This window comes from Paramisgurnus dabryanus, chromosome 11 (genome assembly GCF_030506205.2).
Source record: "Paramisgurnus dabryanus chromosome 11, PD_genome_1.1, whole genome shotgun sequence".
In the NCBI taxonomy this organism is placed as follows: Eukaryota; Metazoa; Chordata; class Actinopteri; order Cypriniformes; family Cobitidae; genus Paramisgurnus; species Paramisgurnus dabryanus.
In genome coordinates, this window is record NC_133347.1 from 13,019,777 (window position 1) to 13,040,270 (window position 20,494).

General features: G+C 41.5%; 1 protein-coding gene across 2 annotated transcripts in view; it reads right to left on the reverse strand.

Moving 5' to 3' along the window:
* nphp4 (nephronophthisis 4) overlaps nucleotides 1–20,494 on the reverse strand; it is a 385,328-nt gene that overhangs the window by 31,137 nt on the left and 333,697 nt on the right. For both annotated transcript variants that reach the window (XM_065246844.2, XM_065246843.2), the window contains exons 14-16: nucleotides 19,207–19,398; nucleotides 14,210–14,406; nucleotides 8,208–8,368 (exon numbers count right to left, since the gene is read on the reverse strand). In XM_065246844.2, the coding sequence (XP_065102916.1) occupies nucleotides 8,208–8,368; nucleotides 14,210–14,406; nucleotides 19,207–19,398 (550 nt within the window). The remainder of the gene's footprint in view (nucleotides 1–8,207; nucleotides 8,369–14,209; nucleotides 14,407–19,206; nucleotides 19,399–20,494) is intronic.

Consider the following 20,494-nt stretch of genomic DNA (forward strand, 5'->3'; position numbering starts at 1 on the left):
TGTGCGAATTTAATCATCAAGGCTGGGGAAATAAATTAAATATTGTTATCTGCAGAAAAATTCATAATCAGCACAATCTGCAGACACAAGCTAGCATAAAAAACAGCTTTTTCTCTATCGTGGATGCAGAGAAGGTTATGATCTGATGAAGCGATTTAATGTTCGGCTCTGCTTTTCTAGAATGCGCACCGTGATTGGAAGATTCATCACGAGAGAGCATCGGTTTTATCTACTAATTAAATCTCTGTTACACCGATTCTGAATTTGATTGGTTTAGCAGTGCCGAACAAAAGAGTTAACAAGTACATAAATAAGCAGCAACTAAAACATATGTTACCCAAGTAACTGACAATATCACAGTCTGATCAACCTACGGTTGCCTAAATGGACCTTTTGTTATTTGTGAAAAGGTCAGAATCCATGCGGTCCAATTATGTTGATGCAATTCTACCCATTTCTTTCCTCGTTTTTAATTCGAACCATTTCTGCAACAGCTGACATCGCAAAGAGCTCCAACCAAGAGACCCGTGGTGGTGAGATCTAACAGACGCAGGTGTCTTGAAGTATTGCATGCATATTTAATCATTTCAACATTACACTCCCATCTGAGTGCGCTAAATAATGAATGCCACAGAAAGGTTTAGATGTGCGGAGCGAATGTATGACTTAACCAGCTGTGTGTGAGCTGTGCTCGGCTATTAATGAAAACAGTATTTGTACTTGTGTCAAATGTCTGTGTATGGCTGGTGGGGTTATTGCTAGATGTTGCAGTCGAAAACTTGCAAGGAAATTGGGGTGCCGACTGTCATCACTTTTGTTTGTTTGTTGCATTATTTCTTAAAGGACACCTATTATGCAAAATCCACTTTTACAAGGTGTTTGGACATAAATGCATGTTGGCAGTGTGTGAACACAACAACTCTATAATGAAAAAATCCACCTTCTCCTTCTCTTTAATCCCAATTAAACCAAAGCTGTCTCATTCGAAATCCTGTTTTGATTCTCAATTCACACAGCCACTGACTGACTGGTTAATTTTACGCAAAAGCTTTTCTTAATGTGTTTGTTAGCACATTGAGAAACTATCGTCTCAGACTGTATTCACAGGAATCAGATATATTTAAGATATGATAACTGTCTATTGGTAAAGCAGTAAGGGCAGTAGCTCATTTGCATTTAAAGGTACAGACATGAAAACAGCTTTTTTTGATCAAACTGGAAGAGGTGCATTTTGGACATGCTTTAACAATTGATCTAAGGGGTATTTTGAGCTGAAACTTCACAGACACATTCTAGAAACACCTGAAACTTATATTACAGCTTGAAAAAAGGGCATAATATGAAGAGTTTGTTTCCAAAACGCAATAAATCCATTTTGACTAATTTTGGTAAAACCGTGTTTTCTATACCAAGAAAGTGATAAGATGAAAACGTCTCGGGTTACGAATGTAACCATTGTTCCCCGAGAAGGGAACGAGACGCTGCGTCGCCGAAGCTACGCTATGGGAACGCCCTCTGCGTGATTGCGTCTGAAGCACGTATGTCAAATCAGTCCAATGGTCAAGTGACACGTCATAGGCGGGTGACGTGGGAACCAGGAAGCTATAAAAAGAGCACCCAGCAAGCCAACTTCAGCTAAATTGTGCCGAAGCAAGGCGAGACAGGGATGCAGGGAGTATGGCAGGGAGACGCAGCGTCTCGTTCCCTTCTCGGGGAACAATGGTTACATTCGTAACCCGAGACGTTCCCCTTCGAGGGAACTCGAGCTGCGTCGCCGAAGCTACGCTATGGGAACGATGTACCAAAACACCATACTACCAAATGCCTGTCTGTGTGTAAAAACGCGCACAGCTTAAGACATGAGCACCTGGGCTCCAGGCGTAGCACCAACATCTAACTCGTAAAACCGAACGAATGTGAGCGGAGAGGACCAGCCTGCCGCATCACAGACATCCTGCATTGAAGCCCCTAGCCACAAGGCCTTAGAGGCTGCCATACCCCGGGTAGAATGAGCCCTGACGGCGATAGGTGAAGGCCGTCCAGTGGTCTCATAAGCCAGAGAGATAGTCTCAACTATCCACTTACTGAGTGTCTGCTTGGTCGCCGGCAGGCCTTTCTTGGGCGAGCCAAAGCACACAAACAGTTGCTCAGACCTCCTCCACAAAGAAGATCTGTGAACATAGGCATCCAGTGCTCGCACTGGACACACCAAGTTAAGCTTTTCCTGATTCCTATCCCTAAATGGGGGAGGACAGAGGGCCTGAAGTACGACAGGTCGTGGCACATTAGTCGGTACCTTAGGCACATAGCTGGGCCTTGGGTACAAGAAAACCTTAACCATCCCCGGTGCGAATTCAAGGCACGTAGGGGAAACCGACAGGGCCTGAAGGTCACCCACTCTCCTCAGAGAAGTGACTGCCAACAGAAGTACTGTCTTAAGTGCCACAAACTTGACTGGAACGGTCTCAATGGGCTCAAACGGAGCCATGGACAGACCTTCCAGCACAACGGCCAGGTCCCAAGCTGGGACCCTGGGTCGGACTACAGGCCTCAGCCTCCGAGTGCCACGAAGGAAGCGAACCACCAGCGGGTCTCTCCCAAGGGATTGCCCGACCAAAGGAACATGGTAAGCCGAGATGGCCGCCACATACACCTTCAGTGTAGAAGGAGATAACCCTGTGGTGAACTTTTCCTGCAGAAACTCCAAGACTGTACCAATTGGGCAGTTCACAGGGTCATGCAGGTGTTTGCTGCACCAGGAAGTAAAGACTCTCCATTTAAAGGCATAAAGCTTCCTCGTGGAGGGAGCTCTGGAGTGAAGAATGGTCTCAGCAGCCTCAGCTGAGAGACCAGATTCTATGAGTCTGGCCCCCTCAGTGGCCAGACCCACAGTTTCCATAACTCTGGGCGGGGGTGAAGAATCGAGCCACCCGCCAGAGAGAGGAGATCCCTCCTGACGGGTATTTCCCAAGGTGAGTCGTCGAGGAGGGACACCAGGTCCGAGAACCATATTCGGTTCGGCCAGAGTGGGGCAACCAACAACAAGCGGACGTTGTTGCGACGAACCCTTTCCAGAACTCCCGGGAGCAGAGCGATCGGGGGAAAAGCGTACAGCCGTAGCCTCGGCCACGGCTGAACCATGGCATCCAGTCCCAGCGGTGCTGGAAGTGTGAGAGAAAACCATAGCGGACAGTGTGTCGTCTCTCTGGACGCAAACAGATCCACTTCCGCCTGGTAAAATCTCGCCCAGATGGACTCCACCACCTGAGGGTGGAGCCTCCACTCCCCGGGCCTCAGCCCCTGTCTCGACAGGACGTCTGCTCCCTGATTCAGACACCCGGGAATGTACACTGCTCTGAGGGACAGCAACTTCCCCTGTGTCCACAGAAGGATATGGCGCGCCAATTTGTACAAAGGGCGTGAACGCAAACCCCCCTGGTGGTTGATGTACGCGACTACCGACGTATTGTCTGTCCGGACTAACACGTGATGGCCCCGCAGGTGAGGGATGAAACATCTCAGGGCGTAGAACACTGCCATCATCTCTAGGCAATTTATATGCCAGCTGAGCTGCCTGGCCCCCCATAATCCATGAGCCAGATGGCTCCCCATAGTTGCTCCCCAGCCTGTGAGGGAAGCATCCGTTGTCATCGTAACTCGACGGAACTGAGCCCCCAACATCAGTCCTTGGGAGAGAAACCATGGTCTCTTCCAAAGATCTAAGGCACGAAGACATCTGCGCGTGACCTTGATCAGACGGAACGGGTTGCCCCTCGGGGAAAACCCTTTGGTTTTGAGCCACCACTGTAGCGGTCTCATGTGAAGCAGCCCAAGGGGTATCACATTGGACGCTGCTGCCATGAGCCCCAACAACCTCTGAAATTGTTTTACAGTGTGTGACTGGCCTAACTTCACTCTGCCTACAGCCAAAAGAATGGATTCCACACGAGCAGGGGACAGATGTGCCTGCATTGTCGTTGAATCCCATATAACGCCAAGAAAAGCTGTCCTCTGTACTGGAGAGAGCATGCTTTTCTTTGCATTTAGCCTTAACCCCAGTTCTCTCATGTGGGTCAGCACAGCATCTCGATGCTGCGCTGCCATACTCTCTGATTGGGCTAAAATTAGCCAATCGTCTATGTAGTTTAAGACACGGATGCCCCGGAGTCGTAATGGAGCCAGCGCTGCATCCATGCACTTTGTAAATGTACGGGGTGACAGAGATAGACCGAAAGGGAGAACCCGATATTGGTAAGCCACGCCCCCGAAGGCGAACCTCAGGAATCTCCTGTGTTGCGGGAGGATAGATATGTGAAAATACGCGTCTTTTAGATCTATCGTCACAAACCAGTCCTCGGATCTGATTTGTGTGACGATCTGCTTTATAGTTAACATCTTGAACTTTAGTTTTGCAACAGACCGGTTCAGATGACGTAGATCTAAAATCGGACGTAACCCCCCGTCTTTCTTTGGAACTATGAAATAGCGGCTGTAAAACCCTGACTCCCTGTTGTGAGGAGGAACACATTCTATGGCTTCCTTGCACAAGAGAGTTTTTACTTCTTGTTCCATTGTTAGAGTCTGCCCAGCACCCACTATGGTAGATAACACGCCGTTGAATTGGGGTGGCTAGTTGCAAAACTGAATTTTGTAGCCCTTTTCTATTATTTGCAGAACCCACTGAGACACGTTTGGCAGGAGTTTCCACGCTGCCAAATTTTCTATAAGGGGGACCAGCCTCTCGAGACTGGCTTTTTGTGTACTGCTTAAACTTTTCCCGGTGCCCTGAACCAAACTGGCAGGGTTCAACCTGGGTGATATTAATGCCTCCCTCCTCGGAGAGAGGTGTTGCGTGCCCCGCGCACGAGTCACACAAGAATATGAAGCCGCTGTGCCCCGAAACACACACCGCGGCGGGGTTAACACACTGGCATCCCGAGGGCATCGAGGAGAGACGGGCACCGTGTTGTGAGGTGACTGCCGGCTCTCCCCGATTGGGGGCTGCCCTCGGAAATATGACACTACGTCCCTCAGGACTTCTTTTAGCCGACGCCTTCCTCGCCATAATAACAGCCCTCAGGTCTGTTTTCTGCTTGGATGATGTCTGAGCGCGACCGCCCGAACCCCAGTTTTTTTGAGGGGGACCACGAGTGGCAACACTATGCTTTTGCGATGCTCTATATGATGTCGATGGCTGCTCCCGCCCAGCAGCCCTATAATCAAGAGCACCTAAATCTTTAAGCAGTTCTGCTTGGTACGCCTGTAAGACAGCTAAGGTATGCAGTGAAGCCCCAGCCTGCCCTGCAGACTTATAAGCTTTACCCACTAAAGATGAGGTTAACCTAACCGGTTTCGTGGGAAGCGAAGGCGATTTTAATGATGACGCCGCAGCGGGGGAGAGATAGCCCGCAAGCGTCTGCTCCACCCGGGGCATCGTTAAATATCCGTGCTCACCCATCCCCACAATGTTGGAATACATGGTGGCGTGAGGGGTATGAACACGGGCTGAATACGGAGCTTTCCATGATCTCGACAGCTCGCTGTGGAGATCAGGAAAGAAAGGCATGTTGCGCCGCGAAGGTTGAGGTTTCTGTTTTAAAAAGCGCTCATCTAACATACTCTGAGGACGCGCGCTCTGAGTCTCCGCCGGCCAGTCTAATTTTAAGCGAGCCACGGCATTAGTAACAACCTCCATCAAATCATCGAACGCGGGGGACGAATGAGAAGGCTCCTCAGCGTCCACCACGTCGACAGACATAATATCGACTTCCTCGGACGACGATAAATGCAAATCTGGGCTCCCACCCTGGGCGGAAGAAACCGCAGCGCGTGCTTCCGAATCCAGAGACGGGGCACTAGATCCCGCGGGTGAAGGCTGAGAAAGGGGGAGACCCGTCTCAAGCTCGTCCGCGAGATCTAGTTGTGATCCCCACGATCGCAGCTTCCGCTCTGCCTCGGCAGCAGCGGGGCCAGAACCGTGGGGAACACGCGGCTCCCCACCCTCCTCGAAGAGTGCGAGCCGCGAGCGCAACGTACGGAGCGGCATCCTATCACAATGTGCACAACCACCCCTCTCAAGAGATGATCGTGCGTGTTGTGCCCCGAGGCACATAACACAGAGATGATGCGAGTCCTCGCTCGTAATGAAACGAGGACACGGGGAAGCACACTCCTTAAAACTTTGTTTGGACTTAGACATGATAATGACACACACTCGCTTGCTGAGGCACAAAGAGCTGAAGTTGGCTTGCTGGGTGCTCTTTTTATAGCTTCCTGGTTCCCACGTCACCCGCCTATGACGTGTCACTTGACCATTGGACTGATTTGACATACGTGCTTCAGACGCAATCACGCAGAGGGCGTTCCCATAGCGTAGCTTCGGCGACGCAGCTCGAGTTCCCTCGAAGGGGAACCACTATTTTCTGTTACAAACATTCACATAGCATCTTTAGGTTATAATAACATAAAAATTCAAAACCATAATTAGATATTTTTTATAGATTTATTATAAAAACTGATTTTTTTTCTGCAAAATGCAATAAATCCATGACAAGTTTTTTTTAATGTTATAAATCTATTGAATCAATATATAATAGTGCATTCATCTTTGCCATGTTATATTCATTTAGTTGACTAGTGGTATACACTGATTTGATGAAATAAACATTAATATTAAAACATATTAAAAATAAACATTAATGGCATTAATTAAAACACTTACTTTGTCATATTAAGAACACTGTCATTTCTGCTGTTATTCTTGGGACGTCATCTCTGAACCTTTTTGACAGCGATCAGCTGTAAAATGTTTTGGTCCTGCTCGATTTTGGTTGACTTCGCGTAAAATAATGGAAAGTTTTTCATAAGATCCCCTGGGGTCAAGGTGTTAGCATGACAGAAGCTTCATGCTGTCGTGTGAGAACAAGCAACATCCGGCATTTTTCCTTCGCCCGAGTGGCTCTCAAGTAAATTATTCGATTTTGATGGCTTATGTTTCTTCCCCGCCCCAGAAAACCACCACAGGTTAATCAAGGCCATCAAAATTACAATTTTTATGTTTGTTTGTTGATCACGAAGTACAAAGTAGATGAGGATAACTAGGATTCTGTATGTATTCAAAGCGTTGCCATTTATGTTTACAATGTGTGGAATGGTGCTCTGTGATTGATTAAGTGGATTTATTGCATTCTGCAAAGGACTGGTGTTTGCGGGTGTGCCTCATAAGCCTTGAAAAGTGAAGCCTCTAGCTCTTTGATCGCCCCCTGGTGGCTGGCTACAGTACAAGTCATAAACCCCGCCCTCTACATTCAAACGAATAGGACTCTGCTCTAAATAAAAAAAATATTTACACTTAAAATAAAAATTTCCGAAAGATGGTTTTGGTCCTTTTAAGTAGTTGTTATCAGCTGATATATGTTCAAGTGTTCATTATTGTGGTAAGTTTCATTTAAGCTAGTTATTTGATGCTATAGTGGCGTGTCGTTATGATTGGCGTGGTTGAATTGGTCGCGCGAGCGTTTGGGCGGAAGTTTGATACCACGGCTCCGCCTCTGTCTCCACGGACGATTCCTTCTGCGCATGCCTTGGCTCCAAACTGACGTTTTTACGTGACATGGCGGTGACCGTGGTCGGACATTTTTGGCTTCAATTCATTACAATGGTGGGAGGCGACGTCGCGTCCTCCATCTTTATTTACAGTCTATGGGTGTTTGTCACGGTTTGGAAAAACGGAGAAAAGATGACACGGAATAACACGGCAGATTTTGCGTAAAATAAAGAATACCTACCTGATACAATACTAATTTGGGCGATAACTAATACAATTTTAAAAAATTGCATTTCTCACATTTTGGAACCAAACTCTTCATATTTTCATATTAGTCATCAAGCATGTTTGCATGCACTACTTATGCTTAATATGCAGACAACATGTAGGTTGTGTAAATACTAGAAACAGTGTTGGGTAAAAGTCGTGTACGAATGAAGCAAACTGTTACCAGGATTTATTTGGCATGCATGTTCAGTAAATGTCTTTATTGTTACTCTGTCAGTTTCTCCACCATACACATCTATCTAACAGTGATTAGATAGATCACTAAACTATCTAAACAAAATTTTTTATAACTCCATGCATGTGTTTTTAGAACAACATTCATTTTTGATCATCCAACTATTTTGCCGTGAATGTAACACAATGTTTCCTGTACCTTCAGCTCCACAGCAGCTGAGCCAATTAGGAGTAATGATTCACTGTCCCACACATCAATCTGCAGGGAATGTAGAGCCAGGTATCGCAGGAACCATGCCCGCTCACCCGGCTTTAGGAATAGTGGGTCAACTCTGTACTGCAGCTGCAGACCTGGACAACCTGAGTCAATAGAAAAAGAAAGGATGGTACAGGAAAAGATCTGTGATTAAATATGTAGATTAAATATTGAATCAGAAGGTAATTAGAGGTGAATTTTATAAAGAGTAGATAAAATATTCAGACTTTAACACAAATCTGAGGTGGGTGAAGTAGGGCTGATGAAAGCAATCAAGCATTTTTAGGTAAAAACTAACCTGTTTGATCTCGGTAGACTGCCGCCATCAAGTGCTATTTACGGTACATTTTGACAAAAACACTTGCTTTCTCCCACTCTCACTCACCGTCAGTCATGAATATCAGGCTCTCATATTTTCATGTGCTCCCACATGCTTCCGGTTCAAACTGATGACTGTAATCAGTTTTCCTAATGCTTTTGCACCATTACATTTACGTTTTTGAATAACAATGCAGAAAGCACTGGATCAACTAGGATTACTTCATGTGGAGTGGGGCTAGGCAACAAATCTGTAGTGGTGGGTTACAAAGCATAATGAAGTATTGAAAGCACCGGGGAGCAAGATCACTAAAACTGCCAGGCCAGCAGTAAAAGCCAAAATTCGTCTAGAATTATTGCAAATATTGGTTTCCAATGTGTAGACCTGTGTTTAATAATAATAATTCCTTACATTTATATAGCGCTTTTCTCAGTACTCAAAGCGCTTTACATATGAATGGGGGAATTTCCTCAACCACCAGTGTGTGTGGTTGGGTAGCAAAACTGAGAAACTGTGATTTCAAGTTCAATTGTAACTTCAGAAAGAGATACAATATTTTGATACATTAAAAGTAATTATGAGTCCCACAGATGCAGAGACAGAAACTGATTTGAACAAGACGCAATATGCAGGGTTCCCACACCTTAGTTAACTTTAAATTTAAGGACCTTTTAAGAACTTTCAGGGTCCAATACCCTCAAATTCAAGGACTAAATGTGGGGACACATTTAAAGTACGAGCAAGGTTACATCGAGTACCTTTTATGATACATTGTTACAGTTCCTTTTCGAGGAAACTCGCGCTGCGTGACTGCGGTGACAATTTGGGGACGCCTCCAAGGGTAAGTGCGTCTGAATGTGTATATCAAATTCAACCAATGGTGAGGCTTAACTACAAAGACAAGGTGATGCGGGAGCCAGGAAGTATATCGCTATCTGAAATATTGCCAAAGACGGTGTTACAGGGAGGCAGGAAGTATGGCAAGGGAGACGCAGCGTCTCGTTCCCTTCTCAGGGAACCACAGTTACATACATAACCCAAGACGTTTTCATGTGTCAAACACAACTATGCAAAAAAGCATTTTGGTATGAATCTCCATTCGCATAGAAAAGATACAGTACAAGCATTTAAAGCGAACAGTTTAGCACATGTGCTTAAAAAGTCTAGAAATTTTATGATAATATCCTACACTACACAGGGAATAATATGGATTTTTCCCCCAGAAACCTTCTTGCATAAAATAGATTCAAGCACTTTCAATGACCTGTATCTATGTATGTATATTTTCAAAAACTTCCCACCCAGATTCACAAACTTTCAAGGATTTCAAGGACCCGTGGGAACCCTGAATATGATTGGATAACTTTTATGATTGATCTGGTTTAAAAAAGAGAAAGGCGAAGGTCTATGCAGGGTTCCTCAGGGTGGGGTGCAAGGTAAGAAGACAAAACTTTCTAGCTGACTTGGTACAAACTGTCGTCTAGGTACTGTAGGATATACGCTGGAAAGGGCCAATGACCTGGAAATGAGCATCTCTGCCATTTTAGAGATCAATAGTTTGCTGGCGACAGCATCAAATGCCGCCAAAAGATTCAGAACAAACTGTACAGAGTTAAGCAAGGACACTCTGACGTAGGGTACTGGAATGACTGAGGCTGATTGATGGGGGTCAGGCGGGTTGGTATTGAACACAAATCCAAATAACCAAAAATGAACACAACAGACCATGGATCAAATTTTAATCTTGACAAGCAAAACAAGCTAATGGAAAGTAAAAATAATGCTTAAAGGGACAGTAAAAACCCTACACAGGTTCTACATAGGAGATGTTTAGCACTAAAATGGTTCCCCTATAATTACGAGCAAGTGAACCACTTTTAGTGCTATTAGGACCATATTTTTTTTATTATACTATGTATCTTTTATGCATGATATTCTGTCTGTTGTTAAAACTTCTAAAACGAAAAAGTCTGAAAACAGGCTGTTAGCCCCCCCAACTCTCTTTTATTATGCTATCTTATGTCTTCTGCTTTCTTACTCCACCACCCTTCATCTATTCTTCTGGCTTTATTTTTTTCATTCTTCTCTGCTGTTCACAGCAGGCAAATGAGAGGCAGCCTACTTATGAGAGATTCTTATGTAATGTGTGTTCCACCTTACTGGATACTATATCTAGTAGGGCTGCAAAATTTGGCAAAACATAATAATAATCATAGTGATTATTTTGTGAATATAGTTATACAATAACATGTTATCTAAATTTCGTGATGTTAAAAAACAAAATTTGAAACAGCCGTTTGCAGCTTGAAGAAATAAGTATTTTATTTCATACAGTATACATTCACCTAAAGGATTATTAGGAACACCATACTAATACTGTGTTTGACCCCCTTTCCCCTTCAGAACTGCCTTAATTCTACGTGGCATTGATTCATCAAGGTGCTGAAAGCATTCTTTATAAATGTTGGCCCATATTGATTAGATAGCATCTTGCAGTTGATGGAGATTTTTGGGATGCACATCCAGTGCACGAAGCTCCCGGTCCACCACATCCCAAAAATGCTCTATTGGGTTAAGATCTGGTGACTGTGGGGGCCATTTTAGTACAGTGAACTCATTGTCATGTTCAAGAAACCAATTTGAAATGATTCAAGCTTTGTGACATGGTGCATTATCCTGCTGGAAGTAGCCATCAGAGGATGGGTACATGGTAGTCATAAAGGGATGGACATGGTCAGAAACAATGCTTAGGTAGGCCGTGGCATTTAAACGATGCCCAATTGGCACTAAGGGGCCTAAAGTGTGCCAAGAAAACATCCCCAACACCATTAGGGGTTGTGTACACCAAAACTTTTACGCTTGCGGCCGGCGCATGTTTTTAATTGTTTCCAATGGAAGCTTGGCGTTTTTCAAATAAGCCAGCAGCTAGCGGGTCTTTTTCACGCTGAAAACCGGCGCTCTGCGGTTTTTCCGCGCTCGGTGCTGAGCGTCGAGAGTTGAAAGAGATTCAACTTTGGGAGAAAAGCTCCGCTCGTCAATGTCAGTTCTCACACGGCCGCCCAATCACAGTGGAGGAGGGGCGGGACATTACCACAGCAACCAACCGGCTCGCAGCTGAAGTATCACAGCTACCAAAGTGCTCAGCTGAAGAAAGCTGGCACTCAGCTGAAAAACAGCTGGCATTCGGCGTCCTCAAGGCGTTTTCAGCCGCGTTTAAAAGTTTTGGTGTGTCCAGCCCCTTACACCATCAGCCTGCACAGTGGTAACAAGGCATGATGGATCCATGTTCTCATTCTGTTTACGCCAAATTCTGACTCTACCATCTGAATGTCTCAACAGAAATCGAGACTCATCAGACCAGGCAACATTTTTTCCAGTTTTCAACTGTCGAATTTTGGTTAGCTTGTGCAAATTGTAGCCTCTTTTTCCTGTTTGTAGCGGAGATGAGGGGTACCCAGTGTGGTTTTCTTCTGTTGTAGCCCATCCGCCTCAAGGTTGTGCGTGTTGTGGCTTCACAAATGCTTTGCTGCATACCACGATTGTAACGAGTGGTTATTTCAGTCAAAGTTGCTCTTCTATCAGCTTGAATCAGTCGGTCCATTCTCCTCTGACCTCTAGCATCAACAAGGCATTTTTGCCCACAGGACTGCCGCATACTGGACGTTTTCCCTTTTTCACACCATTCTTTGTAAACCCTAGAAATGGTTGTGCATGAAAATCCCAGTAACTGAGCAGATTGTGAAATACACAGAGCGGCCAGTCTGGCACCAACAACCATGCCACGCTCAAAATTGCTTAAATCACCTTTCTTTCCCATTCTGACATTCAGTTTGGAGTTCAGGAGATTGTCTTGACCAGGACCACACCCCTAAATGCATTGAAGCAACTGCCATGTGATTGGTTGATTAGATAATTGCATTAATGAGAAATTGAACATGTGTTCCTAATAATCCTTTTGGTGAGTGTATGTGACCCTGGACAACAAAACCAGTCTTGGGTCGCACGGGTATATTTGTAGCAATAGCCAACAATACATTGTATGGGTCAGAATGATAGATTTTTCTTTTAATTATTTTTCTTTTATTTAATTATTATGATAATATGTAAAGATCATGTTCAATAAAGATTTCCTACTGAAAATATATCAAAACTTTATTTATGTCAGTGAATGCAGTTGTCAAGCACTTCATTTGGACAAAATGAAAGGCGATTTTCTCAATATTTTGATTTTTTTGCACCCTCAGATTCCAGATTTCAAATAGTTGTATGACAAACCATAAATCAATAGAAAGCTTATTTATTCTGTTTATATTTTTTGTATATAGGTTTTGTGGTCCAGGGGCACATATTTAAATTTCTTTCATATTGTTCTAATTTCTTACAGTTCAAGTGGCATTCCTTTATTTTGAAGGGAAGATAAAGTTTTTCTTCTGTGTTTCTTTGACAATATGATACTTTAAAACGTTTTTCTTTTCAAATCAAATTCTTTCAGCTTCTCCTTTTGTATAACCTATGTCGCATTGTCAGCTTTGTATTCTTTGTTTTTTATAACTTTACTGTTTTCAATCAATTTTTATTTATTTATTCTATACAGCTTTATCTCTCTACTGTTTGTTCAAGTACATATTTTCTGTAAAGCTTCTTTGCAACTATGTCATTTGTGAAAAACGCTTTAAAAAATGCATTTCAACCTGACAACGTGCAGTGGTTCAAATGTTTGTAACTACTTGAAAATATTAGTGATCCTGCAGAGGTTTGTGTTAACAAAGCACGGGTAAGCAATTTAAAGAGCAAACTCACAGTGGGCCACTCTAAAAACACAATATCATAAACCTGGCATATGATTTGACTATGTGAAGCAGAATTACAGATTGAACAGAGTACATTTCCTTCCCGCTGAACTCCCTAGGTTTAATAATCGCACAAGGTCATATCATGATTTCAATTAATTGGGCAGCACTGGTTCTAAGCCAATACATAACAGCTTCCAAATGAATCGATGCAAGGAGCTTTGGCCAACGCCATTACGATGAAACAGAGGAGTAAAGCCCCACTTCAACTGTGGGAAAAGGAGTGCTCTACATTTTAATGTGTTATGAAATATCGGCGTTTGCTAGTTCGTGAGAAACTATTGATAAAAATAACTCACATCAGGGGCAGGTAATAACTATTTTTGGCAGACATATCAACCGACAGAGCCAGAACTGATTTCTCAGCACTACCAAGTTCATAACAAAGTGACTCCACTTCACTTTTCTTCAGCAGGCCACCTTGTATGAAAACTCCTTCATGAAAGTAATTACTGGACTTCACCCAAGAGCAGTTAAACTCTAATTGATCCTTTAGAGCTTTTCTTTACTAAAACGCAGCGTGTTTTGTGATTAAAACAGCTATTCATTTTTTATACAGACAGTGATGAATTCAGTCAGATTACAGAGGTGACAAAAATGTATTTAAAAAAATACAACATTTGGCATCATTTTGGGTAAACTATAACTTAAAAAATAAATATTCATCTTTTTTGCATAATTGGCCATCCACCACATCAAAAACAACATAGGTTTATAAAAAGAAAAAGTATTTCGGAGTGCTGAACTCAGAATCATAAGGTGAATGATAATCATACCAGAGCTTAATGAGCCATCCTTGTTGATAAGGTAGAGTACACAAGGGGAATCAGATGGGGATTTCACATCGATCCTACTGCTCCTTTCTGGGTCAAGCAGCTTCAGTCGCTCTGTTGTAACAGGGGGGAAACGGTAAAGCTGGAAGGTAAAATGCACAGAATTCGGCCAGTTTGAATGCACACCAGCTTGAGGGACCCTGTGGAGAGACAGAAAGCTGATGTGAGATCTGAGAATGTGACATTATTGAAAAGCAATGATGACATATTGAGACGAACAGATAAATGAGAACAGTAGCGATGATATGAAAAAGATTATAAAGAGCTGGTATAAATGAAGTGTCTATCAGAATCCCTTTATGATGAAGAGCAGTTTGATTGACACCTTCATAAAGAACCAGTCTGAAGGATGCAGTGATGGAGAGTTACCCTTCAATCAAGACGTCAGGTGTATGGACAGAATGCTCGGCAGTTCAATACAAACTTGATAGTTAAAATCAGATGAAACATCTAACTTACTTTCGTGTTTGCATGGAAAAAATTTCCCTTTACAAAATGCCAATTCATTTTTCACAGACTTTTGGATTATCGCAAAAAATAAGCTTTGTGTTTAACAAATGTTTATGGCACTTAATTGTTTTGTCCAACAAGATAATCTTCACAGAGGACCACATCTTTTATGAATTTTGAAGTTTTTGAAGTCTAAATTTGATTTTTGTTTTTATTTCTAGTAAATGCATACACTTCAAAATGTATAAAAGTTTTGTTTATCTGTGAAGATTATCTTGTTGGACAAAATGTGCCAGTGTCATAAACTTTTTTTAAACACAAAGCTATTATTTGCAAAATACAAAGTCTATGGGAAAAATCTATGGGCTTTTTGTAAGGGAAACTTCTAGGCTAGCTTCCGGGTTGGCACAAAAAACTAAAGTGGCACTTATTTTAAAGGTTTTTACTGTTTTAATTAGTGGAATGATGCTAATAAAAATCCTGTTTATGTGAATTTTTAGCATATATACATATACATATATATATATATATATATATAATTAAGGTATTTTTTTACCTTAATTACCCCAATTACTCCATATAAAATCCATATAAAATAACTTTTTTAAATTTATATATATATATATATATATATATATATATATATATATATATATATATATATATATATGTATATATATATATAAATTTAAAAAAGTTATTTTATATGGAGTAATTGGGGTAATTAAGGTAAAAAAAAATAAAATAAATAAATGCATAACTTAAAAGTTTTTTACATTTATAGAAAAAAAAAAAGACGAATGGAATCACAAAGTGCCAAAATGTGTCCACTAACAGCAGATCAGTGCACCTGCAATGCACACCACTGGAAGGTTAGACAGTATGGGCCCTGTCATACAGCCGGCGCAATGCGGCGCAATGCGCAATGCAGGGTTTTTTTCTAGAAATAGCAAATGCATTTGCGCACTGGTCTAAAAACGAGGTGTGTTCAGGCGCATTGTTAGCGCGCTGCTATTTTAAGGAAACTGTTTTTGTTATTTAATGAGCGCAATATTTGCCTACATACGGGATGCGCGTTTGCTTATCTCCCACATATGAATGCGCAGCAGCACACAACTGTTTTTAAATATAAAAATTTAAGGATTAAAATGATTAAAATGTAAAAGATTATTATTGAGTCTCTTGGACATAAATGAGGATAGATTATGAGACGTTAGAAGGCGTAAAGAGCAGCTTCACATGTAGCCTGGTAAGTAATTAAATGTTTTGCGTTAAATAATGCAAATATTGCATCTATTTAAAAAAAAAAAAATTTACCCGACTGATTATTGTATATGATGACTTTGTACCTATGGATATGTGGAGATGATAACCTTTATGCTTTTCAAAGCACTCACGACGCTGTCCGAGTGCTGAAACGTTTCGGCTATCCACACGTTTGTAAATTATTTATCTCCTGTTTGTTATAAATAAAGTATTTTTAGAGTTCAAACCTTTTCTTGCATATTTCTATTTTTTTTTTAAATAACAACGATGATTGTAGGCTATCCATACATTTACAGCAATTAAAAGCCTGCTAATTTTACTTCTATGACTGAAAGAAAACGACTTTTAATACCAAAAATAACAATTTCAATACAAATGAAAACAAATTTTTAACATCAATCTTAAACTGGTGGTCTTCTTCCTATGCTTAGTTTTTCATTTGACAAATTCCTTCATCTAAATATGGAATTGGCGCAAGCGCAACTTTTAAAGGGTATGAGAGCTGGGACTCTCATTGGTTTATTGCATGTTACACCCAAAACACTCCCATTACTTATTACGAAATAGGAACAACCCTTTTAGCTTGGCGTACAAACCATTTTTCCCATCGATAAATTAGCAAAAATGGAATCGGACACGCCCTTTTAGACCGTGCGCTTTAGACGATGTGCATGGATCGTTAAAATAGGGCCCTATGTATCATTTACACAGCTATGTTAAATATCAGCCTATCGAAATTCTCATTTAATCAAAGACAATAAAACTGTCCTTGCTCTAGAGTTTGAACTAATGAATCCTGGAGACAGGTTTTAGAAAGGGCAGGTAAATCATACAACAAAACCTCCCATTTAATCATGGGGAACTTCAGCATTTCCTGAAAGTGAAATCAATAACTTTCTTGCAAATTCACTGCACTCTGACTCTTTAACGGAGCACAAGAATCGATAAAAAATGAAGTTATTTGTGTTTTGGAGAGGCTGGTCTTTCTAGAAGAAACAGATTTCTTAAAAAACATTAAACCCATTTAATTAGCCAGTAACGCCACGTTGCATTTTATGTGAGCAATAATCATCCATCACTAAATTACTCGGCTCCTCAGAAAACACCTTTTCTCAAGACCTTAGGTGCTCTGCGGTTTGGGTTCAGCCATTCGAACCGGTCTGGTTTATAACCTCAGGCTACATTTTAGAAGAGGACAAAACAAAGATATAAATAAATAAATAAGGGATATAAATTAATTAATCAAAGTCTAGGTGACATTTGTGAGCTGACATGGCGATGTGACGAGTTTGTCTTCATCCTCAGTCGAATAAATTAAAATGGAAGGACAGATTAGGGAGGAATGATTGCTTTCTTTCTCTTTGTGAGGAAGATTAGCAATCAATCACTCAGAATTAGATAAGGATAGAAAGTATTTAGAGCGCGGACAATTGGCAGACCCACCGGGTGCGCTTGCATCACAATTCTGGAGTTTAAGTGCTATTCACTCAAAACATCACTTTTGACCTCTGAGCCAATAAAATGGCTTAAATTTACCAATTAAAAGCACAGAGATTGAAGCTCCGTACGGTTTTCACATCAACACTTATCTGGTAAACAAAGAGACAGATAATTACACAAGATGAGTGGGAAAATTAAAATGATGGGAGGGAGTGCACATACACACTCGCACACAATGATGACGTGTTTTGGAATTTTTACGTAGTATTACTTTATTTGGATAAGATTAATAAGAGAAAATGTCTTCAAGTAATTCCTTCTAACACCAGTGGCCAATAGGTCAATGTCATGTATATTCTTGAGTGTTAAAGGGACACTCCCCTTTTTTTGAACATATGCTCATTTTCCAGCTCCCCTAAAGTTAACCTCTCGACGCGCACTAGCTCGCGGACGGAAGGACGTCAGTTTTTTTTAATGCTGCTAACAATATATATATAGCCTACTGTGTACAAACAACAATAATAATAACACTACTATACATCGTTTAAAAGGTCTAAGGGTTTAGCATCACTGTATGGTGTCCGTTTTGAGATTAAATTGCTCTAGTATCATAAATATAGTATTTTATTACAGAAGTCCAGATAACAACATGCATAATATAAACTGACTCCTTACCTTTGTGCTGGTATAAGGAATGCGAATCGAATCCAGTCTGTTTCAGATGTGTGAATAACCCATAAAAACTCTCCAACAAAGTACATCCAATGACCACTGTTGTCCACAAATGCGTATAATCCGTGAAATATGGATATATTTTCCATTGTTTACATCAGATTTCAGATGCACGTTCCTGGTGTGGATACGGCATTTTATATATGCTTATATAAGGATGAACAATAAAAAGAACGAACGTGTATGCATCTAAACAAAAGACTTTTATTTTGTGGCTGACTGGCACTTAGAAAAGGCACTAGTCTTACAAAAACTCTTGCAAGAACCTCATTTTTGGGTCTATTGACTTCAAACGTGAAATATAACTTCTTTAGACTTGTGGCTTTGGCCTCATTGCATTTATAGGTTTCACACATATATTTATCATTAAGATTTTTAGTGTTAAAAAAATTTTATTACAATGTACTTCAGCCTCTCTAACTTTTTTTTTTTTAATCTTAAAATAATTTTGAAACATGGAAAACGAAGCTCAAAGTGTCTTCTATCTAATGATACCACAGTTATGCTTACACTATAAATGGTTTAGTAAAAACAGCCCTTTTAGTGAAAGTAGGTATTTTCATGGTTTCGGGCCAGAATTGGGGTGCTTTTCAAGAGGTTAAACATTAAATTTTTACCATTTTGAAATCCATTCAGCCGATCTCAGGGTCTGGTGGTACCACTTTTAGCATAGCTTAGCATAATCCATTGAATCTGATTAGACCATTAGCATCACACTAAAATAAGCAAAGAGTTTCAATATTTTTCCTATTTAAAACTTGACTCTTCTGTAGTTACATCGTGTACTAAGACCGACGTTAAATTAAAAGTTGTGATTTTCTAGGCAGGTATGGCTAGGAACTATAATCTCCTTCTGGTGTAATAATCAAGGACTTTGTTGTCGTAACATGGCTGCAGGAGTTGCAATGATATTACGCAGGGCCCGAATATAGTCCCCTGCCATTGAAAGTTACTAGGGGACTATTTTCGGGCACTGCGTAATATCATTGCGCCTCCTGCAGCCATGTTACAGCAGCAAAGTCCTGCAAAGATGCACACATAAAAAACCTTACCTGGTAAAGGCCAGGAACTGCAGGATTAGAGTATTGGCCTGAAGAGGATCTGCTTCTTCTCTCTGAGGGTCAAAGTTCACAGGCTCAGATGGATCCAGAACCTCGGCCACCTGGTTTTGCTGATCCAAGATCTGAGGAAAACCAGAGGAGAAGAGCTGGGCCAGAGATCTGCGAGAGGTCGACCTGGAGGAGCTGAGAGCGGGAATACAGAACCAAAGATGATCATTGAAAATATCTGTTATATCTGTATTGTCAAAACAGTGCAGATTATGTTTTACGGAAAAAAAAAGTTTTTCCACAGAACAACATTCGGTGTTGACTTAAAAAAACAAAACACGTTTCCAATAAACTTGAGTAATATGCCTGCCCAGTAAAAACTCTTGCGTCTTGCGTCTTTACTGAAGCTGTTTACATAATCATATTTCGGAGAGTCTAACAAGAGCTTTTTTTAAGTAAAATATATTTGGCATAATGTGTTTTTTCATAGACTTTCATTGCATCAGGAGATACAACAATTAGGCTTTACTGTACACTCACATCAGGAGCTTTTAATTGCCACTGAAAAGAAAAATATAATACCTATGCATCGATCTCATTTTCTGCCAAATTAAACATGAATAATGTTTGCTTATTATTTTCACTTTTGCCTGCCCAATTTTATTTTCCGAAATTCATGCAGAAATCAGATCAGAATTGAAAGAGAGAGAGAGAGAGAGAGAGAGAGAGAGAGAGAGAGAGTAAGGGGTTGTGTACACCAAAACTTTTAAACGCGGCTGAAAACGCCTTGAGGACGCCGAATGCCAGCTGTTTTTCAGCTGAGTGCCAGCTTTCTTCCGCTCTGCACTTTGGTAGCTGTGATACTTCAGCTGCGAGCCGGTTGGTTGCTGTGGTAATGTCCCGCCCCTCCTCCACTGTGATTGGGCGGCCGTGTGAGAACTGACATTGACGAGCGGAGCTTTTCTCCCCAAGTTGAATCTCTTTCAACTCTCGACGCTCAGCGCCGAGCGCGGAAAAACCGCCGAGCGCCGGTTTTCAGCGCGGAAAAAACCCGCTAGCTGCTGGCTTATTTGAAAAACGCCGAGCTTCCATTGGAAACAATTGAAAACATGCGCTGGCCGCGGGCGTAAAAGTTTTGGTGTACACAGCCCCTAAGAGAGAGAGAGTAAGAGAGAGAGACACAAAGAATTATGAGGAAGATCAGGTAGAGAATATTTTCAGCCCAGTCTCACGAAATTTCCTTATATAGTCACGTATTTTTTTTATTCTTTTTTCGTGCTATTATCACGAA